General features: G+C 39.4%; 1 protein-coding gene across 1 annotated transcript in view; it reads left to right on the forward strand.

Annotated features, from left to right (window-relative positions):
* Positions 1-19,459, forward strand: part of NYAP2 (neuronal tyrosine-phosphorylated phosphoinositide-3-kinase adaptor 2) — a 245,958-nt gene that overhangs the window by 158,714 nt on the left and 67,785 nt on the right. The window contains exon 4 of the mRNA XM_065881126.1: positions 14,393-14,602. Within this exon, the coding sequence (XP_065737198.1) occupies positions 14,393-14,602 (210 nt within the window). The remainder of the gene's footprint in view (positions 1-14,392; positions 14,603-19,459) is intronic.

Genomic DNA, 19,459 nt, shown 5'->3' on the forward strand with positions numbered 1-19,459 from the left:
TATTCTTTTTGTCCCACTAAGAGATTTTTATTGGTAGCTTCTCTATCAAATTCGTGAAGAGCTAGAGGTAGAGGGAGGTAAGATGAGCTGCAGTCCTGTCATTTTAAATGGGAAAGAAAAACAAAAAGGCCACCATTGGCATTATGGGGGCTGTGGGCATAAATATTTAATGTGGCAAATTATAGGGAGACATTTGCATTTTATGTGCTATTTTGAAGTAAAAAGGATTGTCGAACAATAAGGACACTTTCCCTAATTATGTTCCATTTTTAATATGCAGAGAATTGACTCTGGGTTCAGGGCAGTTATTTAATGAAATCTCAGTGTAACCTTGTCTGATATTTTTCTCTCTAAATCTTGACATCAGATTAAGACCAGACAATGAGGTTGGTTAATAAAAAATGATTATCTTGTCATTGAACAGATGATAGATTTTGAATTCCCCCCCCCCAAAAAAATGATCTTCATCTGTTGATAGTCACAGGTTCATCTGCATTGGATGCAAACACTAAAAATTGTTTATAAAAAGATACACAACTAAATATTTTATATTTCTGCCCCTTTGTATCTATGTCTGTAGGATACAGTGAAAAGGATGTTTAAGAAGTTGATGACATCAGAATGTTAAGGTAGTGATATCAGGAGTTCTGGGGATTTCGTATGTCCAGAGATAAGATGGTGCTGATAATAAGCCACTGGCCTGGGATAACCCCTTACACTTTGTCCTTCTGGTTCTTGCACACTTCTCCTGGGAGAATCTTCCTTTAATACTGATGACATCACCATACTCTGCTCCTCAAAAATAAGTACAAACTCTGAAGCCTGTCACACAAAACCCTCCTTAATTTGTTTCTCCCTTTCTATGTAAATTCAGGTCCCATTCTTTCCTAATATAAAGCCTTTTTTCTAGACAGTCTGAATGTATTATAGAACCTGAAGCATCGTTCCTCTCTACCCTTTGTTTGAAAGTATTCGCTTGTGCTATTTTGTCAGGCTGGGAATTTGTTGTTAGGATCAGTCTGGGGGAAGACACACTCAAGGAAAGAGCCTGGAAACCAGCTTGGGACTATTAACACAGGAAGATCTGGGGTTCAGGGTGTATGAGGAAAGGTCTAGAAGGAGAGGATGCAGTTTCTGGATGGACACAGGCTCTTGGCCTCCTAGACTCCTTGCCCCATGGTGAGGGTGCATCAGGAGGAGAATCAGAATGAGAATCTCCGAAGTTCAGTGCCCAGGACAGGGGCCCGGGTTGCCTCGGGCTAAGGGTGACACTGTCTTTATTTAAATTTGCTCCAAATAAAAGATATGAAACTCAATCATATAAAATGTAAATAACAGCATAGTATTTGATATTTGGAAATGTCCTGAAAAGTGATCTTATATTGTATGATACTCACATTTTAAAAATAAAGAAATAGGATTTCAGAAGGAAAATGTGGCATACTGGAGTCAGGCAAATTGGGAGTCACATCTTGGCTTTATTGTTCACCAGCCTGTATTGGTTTCTTCATCAGTGAAATGAGAATTTTGTAATCACAGAGCAGTTAGTCGACAAACATCTGTTTTCCTCCACTCATTTCTTCATATTTCTCCTTACCTTAATTAAAATCTGGAGAGTAGCGGAACTAGATTAAGGTTTCATGTACAGTTGTATGTTAGTCTGCTAGGGCTACCAAAGCAAACTACTACAGACTGAGTGGCTTACACAATAAAAATTTATTTCTCACAGTTCTAGAGGCTGAAATTCAAAGATCAAGGTATCAAGACGTTTGGTTTCTCCTGAGGCCTCTCTCCTTGGCTTGCAGATGGCTGCCTTCTGACTGTGTCCTCTCATGGCTTTTTCCTTGTGGGTGTGCATCCTTGGTGTCTCTTCCTCTTCTTATGAATAGGATACCAGTTATATTGGATTAGGATCCCACCCTTATGACCTCATTAACCTTAATTACCTATTTAAAGGCTGTATCTCCAAAGACAGTCACATTAAATATTAAAGCTTCAACAAATGAATTGGGGTCAGGGGGATGGCACAGTCCAGGTCCATAACAGTGAGAAGGAAAAAGTGAATAACTGGAAATTTCAACTGCATACCAGGGTTTTATTTTTTCTCCAAAACTATGTTATAGAATGGGATTGAGTCTGAATTCCAACCTCATCTCTACTAGCAGCAGGCTGTCGGGGGCCACCCATTCATTTTCCAGAGTACATTCTGTGTAGCTATAGAAACCATGAGATTTTTCTTGGAGTAGGGAGAAACAAACAAGCAAACAAACAAATGCCCTAGAGAATAAGTTCAAGAAACTGCAGATTATATCAACCTCCTAGACAGGCACAATGTACAAAAATTTGTTAAAGACTTGAAGAAATCTTAAGAGAACAAGGCTATTTAACTTTGTGTAGCCCAGCATTTTCCCAACTTATTCAACTGTAAAAGCGTTTTGTGAATAATACGTATAGTCCATTAAGAGTTGTAGGTGTTAATGCCATGCAGAATTTGCCTTTCACCTATATGAACACATTAATTGATAGACTTTGAGGTTTCAGCAAGCTGGTTGGGCTTGAGATGCAGAAAAGAGGGAGCTGGACTAGAAGCAAGTTTTTAGAATATATTGTGGATGGAAATGCAATATAGGCTGGGGGAACATTATATCACTCCATTAGGAAAAGTCTGGAAAGAACCAGTCAAAACCCTCATTTTCACGCATTTCCCTCTTCAGATTTTTTTATCAAGGACAAATAAGTATTGGGTTGGCTAAAACGTTCATTCAGTTAGTGAACACATTGTTCAATAAAGTTCTTCGTGAAAATGAAAATGTGTCTTTTGCGGTACGTGGGCCTCTCACTGTTGTGGCCTCTCCCGCTGCGGAGCACAGGCTCCGGACGCGCAGGCTCAGCGGCCATGGCTCACGGGCCCAGCCGCTCTGCGGCACGTGGGATCTTCCCGGACCGGGGCACGAACCCGTGTCCCCTGCATCGGCAGACGGACTCCCAACCACTGCACCACCAGGGAAGCCCGAAAATGTGTTTTTTATTTTTACTTAAAACTGAACGAACCTTTTGGCCAACCCAATACTTACAAGACTAGACATCAGTCCCTTCTCTACGCTGCTGCAACTAGAGTGATCTTTTAAAAGTCAATATATTTTTTTGGTCTATCGCTGTACAAAACATTCAGTTGCTTTCCCTTGCTCTCAGAATTTGCAATGAAGCCCTTGCCCCAAGGAGACCTTGTTTATCTGACCCAGCTCTATCTCTCCACCTCACTTAGTACCTCCCTCCTCTTCCTCTCTCTGCTGTAGTTGGGCAGACCCTCTTTCTCTCTTCCAACTTGTGTGTGCATTGAACAGTTAGTTTTCCCGGGCTGCAAAACTCATGGAGCCCATCCTCAGCCTCCCCTTTGTCACTTGTTGAATCACTGTTCAATCAAGATTTCTTGACTGCTCTACTAGGAAAATGAGCTGTTAGACACTTTCACTATACTCCACCATCTCTCCTTGTTTTTGTTAGAGCTCAAATACTGACTGTATTATTTCATGTAACTGTTTTCTTTCTTAGAGTAGGAGCCCCATGTGAGTAGATGTCATGGTGTTTTAGTTCGCTGTCCTATTCTCTCACTGTCAACAGTGCCTGGCTTGCAAGATATTTACACAGATGGAGCGAGGCATGTACATTTTATCATTAATTGAATACAATACAGAAAAAATATATAGTTTTCTTCACTGGCCATTTATTTTTTCAAAGCAATCCAAAAAAATATTTTTGAGTGAACTGCTCAAACCAGTCTTAGAAAATGCACTTTCTTGGTTTTTCTGACTTGTTTCAGTGTTACTGATAAATATCTCTTGATACCTATGGTTTGGATTACACAGTATGCTGCAGGAGTATTAATCCAATCTACTTCCCATCTGAAAACTACTGTGAACTTCTTTATAATTTGTATGTTGATGTGTCGCAGAAGCTGAGTTGTTTGTAATTTACACTATTTAGATTGACAATTGATTTCTCCCAAAGCTCATCATATGAATTTCCTGTTTCTACAATTTTCGCATTTCTAAAAAGAAAGTTATTGATTCTTTTTAAGTAAGGTAAATAATCCTCCTTATACGAATCCAAACAAAAGGAAACCAAGCAAAACAAAGCCTCACTGCTGTGGCTGTTTGTTCAGAGAGACCCAGTTTCAAATCCTGACTCCTCCAATTGTCCACCTCCAACTGGCCTTGGGGAGCTTATTAAGCAAGAGGACCGACCCTCATTTTTCCTTAGCAGTAAAGGAAATCATCACACCTGCCTGGGAAGGATTGATAATATTATTTGTAAAGAGTCTAATGCAGCCTCTGACCTATTGTAGCCACTGATTACATAGAAGCTTAATTCAAAATGTTGTTGCTGGTGTTATAAGACATTGTAACTGGCATTCCCGCCTTTCCAGTAGTGACTAGGAAACATTCACTTTCCTTTTTACTGACAAGGGAAAACATTGAGGGTATTATCTGTATTTTTTATACCAGGACCCTTATTTTCTTCTAATCAAGTGTTAAGAAAAAAAAATTGGATTCTGGGTTTGCTGATGATCCTAAACAAATCATTGGTGCTTTTAAAGAGCTCACTTTCTCTTAGTTATTTTATAGTTTACTGTGTTTTGTTTGGAAGAGGAATTATTAAACAACAAAAATCACCTTGAAGACTGTAAAACACTGAAGTATAAAGTGGAAATAAATATTTTAGAACAGATATAATCATATTATTGAAGCCTCATGAACTATTTTGCTTTTAGTAGGAACTTTAGTATCATAGATGTATAAAATTTTAGACTTAGAAGGATACTTAGAAATAATTTATTTCAAATCTGTAATTGTATCTGAGAAAACCAAGGCTCAAGAGAGTTGTTTTATTGAATTGACCTGAGAATGGCTTCCAGATCATCTCAACCCCATTCCACAATGGTTTACTGCTTTGATAGTTCTGAGAAAAATATTTTAATTTATTTAGAATTTTTTTCTAAATGTATCTATTTATATCTAAATTATTTTTATGTTGAAGAAATGGTCAATATTTTCTTTGTGAATATTTAAAAAATAATCTTTTTTAAAAATTATTTCTTAGAGATTTTGTTCTTTGCTACTCTTTTGGATGAAAAACTATTTGGAAAAAAATTGGATGACATCTTCATTCAAATTAATATCAATACAATCTATAAGCTATTTGAATGATGATTTCAGACGCTTATCCACTTGTACATTCAGCACATACTTACTGAAGCCATAGTGTATAAAGTATCTATTTCATACTCAATAAAGATGTATTTATCAGTTTTGTAAAGTGTTTTTATTATAACTAGAGCTAAGAGAGAAGCATTGCTTGCTGAATTCCTTTACCATATTTGGCAATTTAACTTACCTTTCTGCCCTTCTTTTTTCTGTCAGTATGCCAATACAAATGTCCTCATTAGAAACTCAAGGATTTTATATTTATTTTTTATTATTATTATTTTTTGGCCACGCCATGTGAGACTTGCAGGATCTTATTTCCCCAACCAGGGATTGAACCCGGGCACCAGCAATGAAAGCGCTGAGTCCTAACCACTGGGCCATGAGGGAATTACCAAGGATTTTATATTTAAAATATATTTTACAGGAGAGAAAATGAGAAATTCTATCTATTGAAATCTGTAGTAGAGTAGTCCAACTGCTATAGCAAAAAACTCAACCTCAGTGGCTTAATAGAATACAACTTATATCTTGTTCATGTCACAGACCACCACAGACCACCACATATGTCACAGACATGTGAATTAATGGGCTCAGTGGAAAATAGACTATTCTCCCCTTAGTTATTGGGGATTTTCCATCTGATGGCTTTTCCAGCATCTAGGACCTCAGAAAATCCCAACCAGCTGGAGGGGGATGCAAGAGGATGAGGTTTTGTGGGAAGTTTCAGGACGAAACTTGGAGGTGGCGTACATCACTTCTACTCACATGCTAATGACCAGAAATCAGTTGTATGGCTCTTCCTGACTGCAAGGAATACTGGGAAGTATGATTTTTCTAGGTGCTTAGAGAGAACAGACAGTTTGGTCAGCATTTAACTAGTCTTTGCCCACTGGTCCTCTTGGCTTCTGCCTTAGGAGAACAAACAAAAATATAGATTGTGTTCTTTGAGAAAATTGTCTCTCATCACCCTGCAATGCTAGAATTTCTTAAAGAACGTGTTACTAAAATATTTCAACATTTGAGCTTTGCTTGATGACTTCAGTGAAGGTTTTTTAGGTAGAGAAAATCTCTTGAAAAAAGCAAGTAGTTAAATCATGTGGACATTTGGTTGAGAGTTTTTGAAGACCAAACATGGCCTTTAAAATTCTATTTATTTTTCTGCCCTATGAATAAGCGTCATCCTTTGCAACCATGAAAAAATAACTTTTGAATATAAGTCAGTATGTGAGTTCCTATGTCTTAGAGTGAGAGTTACCTACTGGGTGGTGGTCAGGAAACCTTTATCAGGTTTTTACTAATTGTCATTTGTGTGACCTTGAGCAAGTTGTGTAAAAGCTCTGAGCTGTTTTTAAATGTGTCAAATGATTAGGATTCTTTGCAAAGTCCCTCCTACTTCCATGTGCCTCATCTGTTTTATTATTTTATTAAATAATGTACCTCATTTATTTTATTAAAACCAAGGTTTTATTTTATTTGCCTTCTTACACAAACCTGGATTTTCTTTCTGGTTTTCTTTAAAACTATGGAATCTCTAGATACCTGAGCTATTGTTCTTTATATATATTTGAAGAGAAGGCATCCCTTAGATGCTGGAATTGACAAAACTGACCCCAAATGACAAAGTTCACATGAGAGAAGCAATCATAAAAAATTTAAAAATTGCCCCTGCTCCCTGGTGCCCTTTCATTGTGCAGACAGGGGAGCCTTTGCCCTCTTTTCTCTGGGGACTCGGGAGGTGGAATAATGGAAGTGCAAAGGGAGGACCCCAGCGCCCACCTAGACTCATAGGTAAACCATGTCAGGCTGTCTGGCTCGGATCAGCTCTAGACACCGCAGTTTTTTGGTTTTTTTTTTGTTTTGTTTTTGCTGTACACAGGCCTCTCACTGTTGCGGCCTCTCCCGTTGCAGGGCACAGGCTCCGGACGCGCAGGCTCAGCGGCCATGGCTCACGGGCCCAGGCGCTCCGCAGCATGTGGGATCTTCCCGGACCGGGGCACGAACCCGTGTCCCCTGCATCGGCAGGCGGACTCTCAACCACTGTGCCACCAGGGAAGCCCGACCCCGCAGTTCTAAAAGACAGCATCACATGCAATTATTGTCCAGGCCAGGGTGACCAGGAGAGCGAGAGTTCTAGATTTGTTTTCTGAAGATGACATGACCAAGGGGAGACAGACTCCCTCACTCTGGATTCTAAAGGGTGTTTACTTAAACACAGAATTAGACTAGTTCTCTGAGTAGTTCCAGAAACAGGACGACCAACAACCAACAAATAGTGGTGCTTGGAGGGAGGCCAACTTGAGCACTGTATAAAAGCTTTCCAGCAATTAAATATGTTCTCAGTTGTGTCCAGCTTTCCCATGAGATGGGAACTCCCCCTTCCTGGGGCTACCCTCCCAAAGGCAGGCAGACCTCAGCAATTACATACACTCACACCTTGCTTTTGATGAGCTGTTGTGCCTGGGATTTCTGAGGTCTCTTTCAGCTCTAATACCCATCTGATAATGCAAGTTAGTGCAGTGCCTCCTTTAGAGTTTAAATTTGTTGTCTTTTCTGCCTAATTAATCTGCCTTGATCACCTTTCATTATTTCCATGGTTCAGCAGTTGGAATAGAATAGAGAGACTTTGATCTTGATGATTATACCGATATGAGGGGACAATTATGAAGCATTCTTTACATCCGTAGGAAACTCGAATTCTCATCAGCAACATGAGCTTTGGTCCCCATATTGCCAGGCACAGTTAAGTCCATATTTTGTAACCAAGGGACCCCTATGTGAAAGTGTGAAATTTTTAGTACAACAGCAGTCACAAACCACAAATATAAAAGCCTCTTGTCTAAGTCATCTGAATCATGTAGATGTTCAGAGAAGCGATTAAATGACAAGGTAAATTAATCCTGTTAAATATTGCAAAAAAAAGAAGAAAGGAGAATGCAGTCTTATGTCCCCCAAGAAATCAGTGTTACTCCTCATATTTCCAAATAATACTAATTTTCCCAGGTAGATCACCTGTTTTCTGGTCTATCATTCGCAAGTCAATTAGAAACATGTATGGGTTAACAAAACAATAATTTTGGCTACAGTAATTAGCTTATGTTTGTCAGTGAGGGTTATTGGTTCATGCCATGGCCCATGTGCCGGGTGAGATTGGAAAGGTTGGAGGGAAGGCTGTGAGTCATGGCCTAAGATAAGGTTACATCCAGGGGTAAAAGCTAATAAGCTCACTGTCCTGAGTGAAGCAGGGATGACACATTCATTCAGTTGATTTTCACTGATATCAGGTATTAAGTACCAACATGAAAGATAAAGTCTTTAGGCTTAAGAAGCTTATGGTCTGGTGGGGAGACCAGGCATATAAATAAATAATTGCATGATCTTTCCAGCCAAAAAAAAAAAAGAAACATCTTTGGAGAGAGGATAAAACATTTTTAATCGGTTGTAGTTCCCCAGACAGCCATATGTAACGGTCCATCACTGCAAATTGTTTTCTTTGTCTCTAGAACTTGAGAGGGATTTTTAGGTCGTGGAGATTTAGAAGTGTCCTCAGTACTGTTTCATTGTTGAGAGAGTGAGTCAGAGACGCTTGGGAAAGTCAATGTCTGGTGGGCAGCAGATCTGATGCTGAAAGCCATGACACCCACCTGGGGAGCCAAGTGATTGTAGGTGGCCCAGGGCAGGAACAGAGAGAGGAATAAGTTAGAAGCTGGGGAGACAAATACAGACTCACAGACAGCATAAGCAGCAGGAAATGGGAAAACTTTGAGAAAGGACTTCACAGCATGAAGTGTGTTGGATTGGCATCCTGTAGAGAATATGTTGGTCATAAACAGATGACTCCTGGTCTCTTATCCTTACTTATCCGTCTTCAACTTAAGCACTGTAAAAAGTTTAAGACAGTGATACGTAAAATGCACAATACGAAAGACAAGCGCAATACAATCATATATGCTTTTTAAATAGCAAGATCAGATTTCAATGTGAGAATACGATTATAGATCAATAGTCAACACTCCATGGTAGAGGATGAGCAACTTCTTCGTAGTTTGCCCAGTTCTACATACTGGGGCTTAACTGTGAACACTGAAAGGACTCAGTTTCCACGTAAAAATGTACCATGGTCGCTTCCATGTCCTGGCTATTGTAAGTAGAGCTGATTCACTTTGTTACACAGCAGAAACTAACACGACATTGTAAAGCAATTATACTCCAATAAAAATGTTTAAAAAGAAAAACATACCGTGGTACCTAAGATTGATCTTGTTCAGGAAAGTTTGTTACTAAAAATCAATTTTTGTTTTCAACAGGCTTTAAGAAAACATTGAGATATATGGATATGGATAAACACATCCTTATTCCTCTGAATAGATTTCTCTGAGCTTTCAATATGTCTTATTGTATGAATTTCTTAGTCTAATTGTCCACTTTCCATTGGTCTCTTTTCAACAGCTATTTTTTAAAGTTTTTCGTATTTATTTTAATTAGAAAATGCATTTTGTAGGAAGCTCTTCTTGAATACCACGGGATACCTGGTTGATTCCCCAATAAAATGCTCAATAATACATTTATGGTTTTCTTACAGATTTTTCAGCTCTGCCTTCTATTTAGGATGTGAAGGTACACCGGCACAAGTCTGAGTAGCATGATTTGTGCAAACCTTTTGTTCAGGTTTCTCTAAATATACCTGCCAAAACTCACTGAAGGCTAACCTCTGGGACTTGAAAACAAAGGAAGAAGAAAAAAAAAAAAAAGGCTCCTTTTTGTTCCCAAAGCTGTATTGGACTTTTATTTAGTTGAGATTTGAGACCTAAATGACACTTCCCTGGTGTGTGTATGTGAGTAATTTGAATGAGAACAAAGAAACTGAGGTTGGTGGGGAGACTTTGACACCCTCAGCCTTTCATATTTAAAATAGTGTCCGAACCTGCAGGAACAGTAGTGGACCCAGTGTTAAATTAGAGCATTTTTTTTTAGTTTGGTTAATTTCAATACCAGTGGTAGAAGACTCTGTGTGTTTGTGTGTGTGTATGTGTGTGTGTATGTGTGTGTGTGTGTATGTGTGTGTGTGTGTGTGAGAAAGAGAGAGAGAGAGAGATAAGAAAAAAATTGTAACTGCTTAATGATGCCAGTGGGAATAAAACATAGAGGTCGATAATAAGGCAAACATCCCAATGGTTAGTTTAAAATCTGGAAGAGAACGTGAGGTGAAACAGATGGGTCATTAGGTTCTGATGCTGTGACATTTGGAAGCCAGAGCTACATTTTCTTTGAAACTGTGAATAAACAGCTTGGATATAGTCTAGGATGTTCTTTTCTGATACTGGTTTTATTCCATTTGACTCAGGGCACAGAAAAGTAAGTGTTGGTTAAATTGTCTTGCTATAGTTATTTGCTGGAATGTATTAGTTTAAAATATTTTTACTTATATTTGATTTCAGTATAACTGGGACTTAAGCTTGGGATCTTTCTAAGATTGTTCTTATGGGACTACCCTCCTGGTTTAAGTTCTGTCTCATAGAATGATATTTTTGACATGTGTTTACACAACTGCATAGCACCTGGGAGCTGGAAGGAACCATAGCAATGTGGAAATAAACGAAGAGCAAACAAATGAGAACACGCAGGGCTATTTCATCAGGACTTGCTGAAGCAATGCAGTCAGCCACCACATTTGGCAGAGACTCAAGGCAGGGAGAAGAGTGGGAAAGCTTTATAGTGAGAAAAAGGGAAGGCTTCAGTTATACCCCCAGTGAAGGCTGTTGGCATAGGGAAGCTATAGGCAGGCTAACCAGAAGCAGGACATCCTATGTCGTTGGTTAGGGGAACATATTTGACTTTCTCTGGTTGATCTTATGCTAAAAGCAGGACCAAAAACTGGGGAAGCTGTCAGTTTATAATCAAATCCTGGCTGCTTTGGGCCAATTGTTATACAGGTTATTATTTGCTAGAGATAGTGGTCTGAATTTCTACAAGTCTGAATTATAGATTGTACGTTGGCTTTCTGGGCTGATTATTGTAGATAATCAGCTAGAATTCTATTTTTCTATGTGGTCTGGCAATTTTCTATCTGTATCTTCAGTCTCTCAGTGATTATCCAAAACAAATGTAGAAAGAATAAATAAATTCATAAATAACAAATTACTACAATTTTTTAAATGAATGCTACTTTTTGCATGTGTGGCCCTGTTTTGTTTTTAAAATATTTTAAAATGTAGGATATTATTAGATCCTTCAAATTCAATTGGGAAAGTTAGGCAGGGCTGGTATTATCTCCATTTTGTAGTTAAGTAAAATGAACCTCCAAGTGGAGAAACCAAGGGCTCAATGTCATGGGCCACCAGCCATATGGCCACAATGGCCAAGGCTCCCAGCTGGGCCTCTCAGATCCCTCACCCAGCTGCTTACTATATTATAAACTATTCTGTCTCTGCCCCACAGATTCGGATAATAGGGAACCAAAGTGTGACATCTGTCTTATCACACTGCTTGAAGATGATGAGTGTTTGAACTTACATGCAAAGAAAACAAAATACAGATTCTCTGAACCATTTCTGTAATTTTTCACTATGGTCTTTCTCAAAGATCTTTATTTGAATTAAACTTTCAACCTGGTGAATTTTACAACTTGTGATTTTTAGGTAACCAGATTTTTGAAAACACTATTAGCTCTGTACCACTTCAGTACATTTGTAACACTGGCTTGATCCTCTTGTTCCATTAAGAATGTTGTATTTTCTACACACATCAGAAAGATGCCGGAGGAGTTGGGGAAAGTACTCGATAAATGAATTGGTTAAATACCTACTGAGCAATATGCTAAGAGCTAGAGGCACCAAGTGGAGAAAAAATCAAAACTCAGGGCTTCCCTGGTGGCACAGTGGTTGGGAGTCCGCCTGCTGATGCAGGGAACACAGGTTCATGCCCCGGTCCGGGAAGATCCCACATGCCGCGGAGTGGCTGGGCCCGTGAGCCATGGCCACTGAGCCTGTGCGTCTGGAGCCTGTTCTGCAATGGGAGAGGCCACAACAGTGAGAGGCCCCAGTACCACAAAAAAAAAAAAACTCAGACCCTGCCTTTAAAGAACTCCGGGTCTTTTAAGAAGAACAGGTACACAGAAAAATGATACAAGACAGTGTCAGTGCAGAGATGACTTTATCCCAACATGGGCTGGATATATGGGATGGGGAGGCCTCAAGGATACTTAAATTAAGTAACCTTGACTGAGGAAAGAGTTCCCCAATTAAAGGACAGGATGTAAGGGTATTCAAAGCAGGTGAGATAGGAGATGGTAGCTATAGAAACCAGTGTTGTTTTTCTTGGAAGTTTTTGTTGGAAGTGGAGTGGAGAAGAGGAAGCTACGGCCAATTTATTGATGTTTCTTGAATACAACGTTTAGGTAGGAAGTTAAAAAGTTAGAGGCAGGAAAGAGTGAGATGGTGGAGAGTCTTGTGGGTTGTAAAGGGCTTAGACATACTTCTGTGGGTAACACTGGGCTTCTGGAAGGATTTTAGTCAGGGTTTACATTAAGAACAGATTTGCATTTTTTTGTTTTTGTCTCTAAACACTTATCTATGTGCATTACAGAATGGCTATCACATCAGTTCTCTGAAATAACATCGTTCTGAATGTAGCAAGTGGATATCACTCCTAAACCATGTTTATTTACTACCTGTGCTTTTTTTTTAATTAGGAAGTGATTTTATTTAAAAAAATTTTCCCATTGGCTATTTTATTTAAATTGAAGTATAGTTGATTTACAATGTTGTGTTAGTTTTAGGTGTATAGCAAAGTGATATATATATATATATATATATATATATATATATATATATATATATATATATATATATATTCTTTTTCAGCTTCTTTTCCCTTATAGGTTATTACAAAATATTAAGTAAAGTTCCCTGTGCTATACAGTAGGTCCTTGTTGGTGATCTATTTTATATATAGTAGTGTGTTTCTGTTAATCCCAAACTACATATGCTTTTAAACACTTCTGTACATGCCTTACAGAACGGCTATTGCATCTAGTCCCTGAAAAAAACACTTGATCAGATTTTCATTTTAAACAGATCACTTTGGCAGTCTATGGTGCTTGTATTTTGGGGAGTCAAGGACAGAGTCAAGGAGGCAGGTTGCAATAATTCAAGGGTGATGATTAGAGCTTGAGCCAGAACAGTTGAGGTAGACATGATACAAAGTGCAACAGAAGGGAAAACAAGATACTTAGAAATAAAATCTGTAGAATTTGCAGACTGATGGATTTGGAGAGTAGTGGTTAAAGAAAGAGACAGATAAGTTTCTAGCTTGGATGTTTGGCAGGACAGAAGGAACCATTAGTTTAGTAAGAAATGGTGTCAGTACAGTACGTGAATGTTAAATTTGTGTTATCTAAGGGGCATCCAGATGGACTCATCCAGTAGGCAGTTGGATAAATGAGTCTGCAGCTCAGGAGAATGTTCCAGACTTCTGATAAACTATTTAGAAATCACTAGCCATCAGACAATTGCTAGTTGAATCCTGGAGGATGAAATCACAGAAAGAATACATGTAGAGTGAGAACAGTGGCTAAGCTAGAACCCTGGGGACAACCGACATGTGAGGGACTCTCCGAGGAAGAAAAGGTATGAATGACACAGCAGTGGTGTTAGCGAGCACACCACAGGAAGATGGCCCATCAGTGAAGCCAAGAAAATTGAAGATATCAATAAGAGAGTAATCAAAGAGTAATCAAATGGCTTAAAAATGTCTTCTTAATTTGCCAACTGAAAAGCACTAGGTGATTTAAGCAAAAGTACTTTTAGTAGAGTGGCTGGGCTAAATTCATGTCACAGTGGGTAGCAGAATGAAGAGGAGATGAGAAAGTAAAGAGAGGGAATGTAAGGTGCTCCTGATGAAGTTTCCTTGAAGATTAGCAGAAGGGAAGAGTTACTAAAGAATACTGAATATTCATTGAGGTTCTCTACTTCCGAAGAGATAATTATTTTCTGCTGATAATAACCTGCACAGCTCAGAAAGAAGACCCGTGTGATCTGTCCCTGTTTTATTTAAATGTAGTCTTCAACACAAGTCTAAGTTTCCAAAAATATATTTTAAATATTTTAGAAAATCATTCTTTAATATTTAAGGAATCTGGGAAGGATTTGACTCTTGTTTAACAGAATATAATTCTGGTTAATACACAGAATCAGCAGAGGAGCTGAAAGTTCGGAGCCACAGCACGGAACCAATACCAAAGTTGGACAACAAAGAGAGAGGACATCATGGGGCATCTTCCTCCAGAGAGCCTATCAAAGCTCAGGAATGGGATGGAACACCTGGGCCACCTGTGGTCACCAGTAGACTGGGAAGATGCTCTGTGAGCCCCACCTTGCTAGCAGGAAACCACAGCTCAGGTAAGAAAGATAATGTTCTCCTGGACGGTAGGTCCTCGGGTGTCTAGAAACTGCTTTTATGAAATTATCACTTAGAAAGCCATAACCACAGATATCTCTGTCTCTACTCATAGAGACAGCGTAAATAGCCCTGCACACAAAAGGAGGTGACAGCATGTGGCACACTACAGGGAACATTCTTCACGTGGATGATAGAGAAGTGAATGGTGCTTTTCGGAGCTGTGCAGTGCAGCAGCCCTTACAACTCCAACTGTCTTGCACTAAATTTCTTAAAAAAAAGAATCCTCGGGGCTCATCTAAAGCAGTTTTCATTTATAAAGTTGAAGTAACTTAGAGTTTATGCCTCCTTTGCTTCAAAAAAATTCTAGACAACTGGGAAAAAATGAATAGGAAGTAAAATTGAGGATAAAAATGTAGCAAAGACGATATGAAGGCAGTAGAGAGAGTAAATATTATGAGACATTTGATGTATCAGTAATAAGCTGAAGACAGTAACTGGTCATTGGGCAAGGTACTAAGTTTCCCTGTAGGTCAAAAGAGCTGGAAAATTATAATCTAACACACCTTTAAATTCACAAGTTGAAATTAAAATCTGTGATGCAATTTCGCATTGTTAATAGATAAATATTATTAGACATCAATTTTTAAAAGGCAGAATATGTGTGCTTTGAACTGATTGATCTATATGGTGGACTCAGGGAGCTGTCAATTGAAATAAACAGCAAATAATCAAGCAACTGCCTGTAGTTTTCAGGTTTCTATTCCTTAAGAGTGTTAGAGCTCTGAAGAAAAGACCAATTCTTTAATGTTTTTTCAACTCTGATATTCATCTTGGAAAGCAATTAGCATGAGTTTAGCGTGTGGTCTCTCTGACAGTCACGCACAAGTTAAAACTGGAACAGGAGGGCTTTCCTGGTGGCGCAGTGGTTAAGAATCTGCCTGCCAATGCAGGGGATGTGGGTTCGAGCTCTGGTCCGGGAGGAACCCACATACCGCACAGCAGCTAAGCCCATGCGCCACAACTACTGAGCCTGCACTCTAGAGCCCGCGAGCCACAACTACTGAAGCCCACGTGCCTAGAACCCATGCTCCGCAACAAGAGAAGCCACCACAACGAGAAGCCCGTGCACCGCAGCTAGAGAGAAAGCCTGCGTGCAGCAATGAAGACCCAACACAGCCAAAAAAACAAAAACAAAAAAAACTGGAACAGGATGAAGATCTCTATATTGGGGAAGGGATGTTTCTAGAACAATAGCCAGGCAGAGGTAGAGCAACAGCTTCCTCAGACTGAAAATGTAACTAGAAGCTTTGGTGATGGAGCCATATCATGTATCACATGGGTAATCAACAGCGTGAGTTCAGCTCGCAGAGAAGGAACATTATGTGAATTTATCAGAACTCTAAAAATATATTTTTGGTAGTAAAGTATAAATATCTATAGGTATATGAGAAGAAGATATCTGTGCATTTTTTCAGAAAGAAAAAAAACCCATAGGGAACAAATAGCATTTTGTAGAAATTAAAAAAGCCACTCCCAAAGAAGGTTGACATCACTATTCAGTTGGGAATTGTGATTAGTTTTAGGTTTATTAGTAGTATATTTTTAATGATTATCTAAGTTTGTACCAGTTCTATCCAAGAAAACCATGAATAGTATCTGCTCCTATTGTGACCACGGGTATTTTATAAAATCCAGAAGCATTAGCTGAGTGTTTATTACGTAAAATAGCCACTGTTCTAGGATCTGTGAATACAGTGATGAGTAAGACATCCTCATATTTGGGGACTCAAAGGCAAGTGCAAGACAGATGAATGGATCATTGCAATAGGATGTGTTATGTAGAAATAATATGCAACACAGAGGAGAAATTAATTTTTCTTGGGAGGGTGTGATTTCAGGAAAAACAATCAGAGGCTTTTGGTGGATCGATAATCATTGCTTGAGGAGGTAACATTTTGAGCTAGAGCTTGAACCATCAAGAGCTGCTCACCTGGAGGACACAGAAGAAATAAGTCAGCCTTCTGAAAGAAAATCTAAAACACCACAGGATGGAACCTTTGCTGTGAAGGGTTGGGGAAGGTTGAAGAAACTGCAAAGTAGGGTGGGACCAGATAGCAAGAATCCTGAAGGGTCTTGTGCATTAAACAGAAATGCTTTCAGTCACAGAGTACCAATTAACAGTGGCTAAAGTAATACCAGCTTCTGTTAACTCTCCATAGTGCTGGGTCTGGAGGTAGGCAGTTGCAGGAGTCTTGTAACTGTTTAGTGATATCATTGAGGACCAAGGAACTTTCTATCCTTCTAACTCTTCTCTTCTGCTACCGTTGATGGTTATATTTGTGATCACAAGCTGAGGAGACATTTCTGGGCATCACGCTCCTTCAGATGCTCTCTTTGATCTACTTGGCCAGATGTGGGAAACATCATGGGCTTATAGAGGGCCTTTCTTTCCCTTAAATCAAGGGAACTCTGCCTTATACCTGGAAATGAAATCAACAGCCTATTTGCAGGGATGGGGATGGAGTGTTGCATAAGGAATGGACAGTTATCTGCCCCATCATGGTTAGGTTTTGAACCTTATGTGGTGGACTTTTGTAGTCATTTGAATATTTTTAAGATAGATATAATATAATTCAGTTTTCATCATGAAAGATCCAATGGTAACTCCAAGGCTTCAAGCATGGGTGACTGGGAGACCATTTACTCAGACAGGGATAGTCAGCATTGTTAATGAGTCCAAGCTTTTACTGCTCACTGCACGACAGGCCAATAAATTGAGAGACGAGGTGTTGGGGCCAGGAATAGTGACTATATTTGTAAAACCAGCAGACCCAGAAGATGGTGGACTAGTGTCCCAAAGAGCCATCTTTCCTGAGTTAGAATTCCAGCTTTTTTTTATCCTAAAAGGGGAGGAGTTGTGGCTGGTTGTTGGAAACTTCCTGGTGCCAGAATCCTTTGTACCTGCAGCTGTACAGGTAGGTCTGGTAACAGTGTTCCTATAATCCTCCAACAAGACAAATGTTATTTTCTGTTCTGCAAGTTTTTACCTTTGTATGAGTGGAAAAGTGTTATCAGAGCCTTGAGAATGGGCTATTTTATTCCAATTTTGAGGGTAAGAGGAGAAAAGGCAAAATATTTGTTATATTCGCAGTTTTAATTTTTCTAAAAAGAAAGAGCTTAAAATGTGCCAATTCTATACTAGAAAATGGCATAGTTCCACTAGCAAAAAAGGTATAATATTGATATTTGAATATAAAGTTCACGCACCTTTGGGGTTTTAAACAAATGGTGTACACCCTAAAGAGTAACCCTCATCAGTGAGATGACCTTTGTCCAGACTAGGCAAATAACTATGTGAAGAGAGCATTTTGGACTTGCTTTTTTGGAACAAAAGAGAGTGAGTCAGTATTTACTCTTTATCTGTCTTCTCTTCACACTTCATTATTGTTTCCTTGACATGGGGCCACTGGACTATGAATCCCCTTCCTACACTACACCAGAACTGCGACCAATAACCCTCTTCCCTAAACAAGGAGGTACCCAGCACCACACCTAATGCTCAAGATATAAGAAGGTTCCACCAGTTCCACTTTTAAGTCCCCCCTCTCTGTGTCCATCAACTTTCTGCTTCTGGTTCTTTCTCTGTCTGTTTCACTAACACATACACATAGACACACACACACACACACGCATACAAAGGCACACCAACTGCTACCAGTCACAGACTATTTGCTTTAACAAAAGTAGTTTAGCCACTTGAAATGGTTGTTCTTAACAGCTCTTTTGAGGAATGGAGGAAATGCTGAAGTAAAGTGGGTGAGCGTGTCAGGAGATCTCAGCTCTAATTAACAGCGAGTGCCACTGGTTGCTGTGGCACTTTATTCAAGTCACCGTTGTTTAGTAAATCAGAGATTCCCCAGGGGGAGAGTCTTGAAGGTGGTGGAGGACTGGAATCCAAATGCTCATGAGAAAAAGTAGAAATTAGGGGCTTCCCTGGTGGCCCAGTGGTTGAGAGTCCGCCTGCCGATGTAGGGGACGCGGGTTCGTGCCCCAGTCCGGGAAGATCCCACATGCCGCGGAGCGGCTGGGCCTGTGAGCCATGGCCGCTGAGCCTGCGCGTCCGGAGCCTGTGCTCCGCAACGGGAGAGGCCACAACGATGAGAGGCCCGCGTACCGCAAAAAAAAAAAAAAAAAAAAAAAGTAGAAATTATACCAATGATATTGTATTAACAAAAATTTAGATTTCAATTACCAAATCAATCAACAAATAGTTTGCAAGCTTTTATCCATCTCTGTTATAGTTTCTGGGGACAAAAACACACACACATACATACACACACTATAGGGTTATATAAAACATAAAACATGGTCTCTGCCACTCTACGATATTACTATGCTTCTTTATGACACAAAACTATTGAGCATAAATGAATTAAATTATAATTAAGTGTATTATTTCCACTATTATCTACTTTTTACTCTACATTTAAAATCATTCAGAGAACAAAAAATGAGGGCAGGCTGGAAAAAGGATGGAGGGCTTAATGGGAGACATTGAGTCTTTAACCAGGATTGTATCAGTTCTGTTTAAAAATCATTTATTATTATTATTATTAATTGCATAGAAATATAGAGGGAGAACTTTCCACATGGGGTGAGGAAGATGAACAAAGGCTGAGGCAGACCTCTCCTGGCTTGGTCCTGCTAGGCCTGCCTGACGGGAAAAGCAATTTTGGAAGTAAACTCAGAGGCCTTGGCTTAACACTATAAATGAGACAATCTTAAAATGACCTCAGTTTCTGTGTATTCAGCCTGGTGTGTTTTTGCTCTCTGAGAATGTCCACCATGAGATGCAA

This window comes from Phocoena phocoena, chromosome 7 (assembly GCF_963924675.1).
Source record: "Phocoena phocoena chromosome 7, mPhoPho1.1, whole genome shotgun sequence".
Lineage (NCBI taxonomy): Eukaryota > Metazoa > Chordata > Mammalia > Artiodactyla > Phocoenidae > Phocoena > Phocoena phocoena.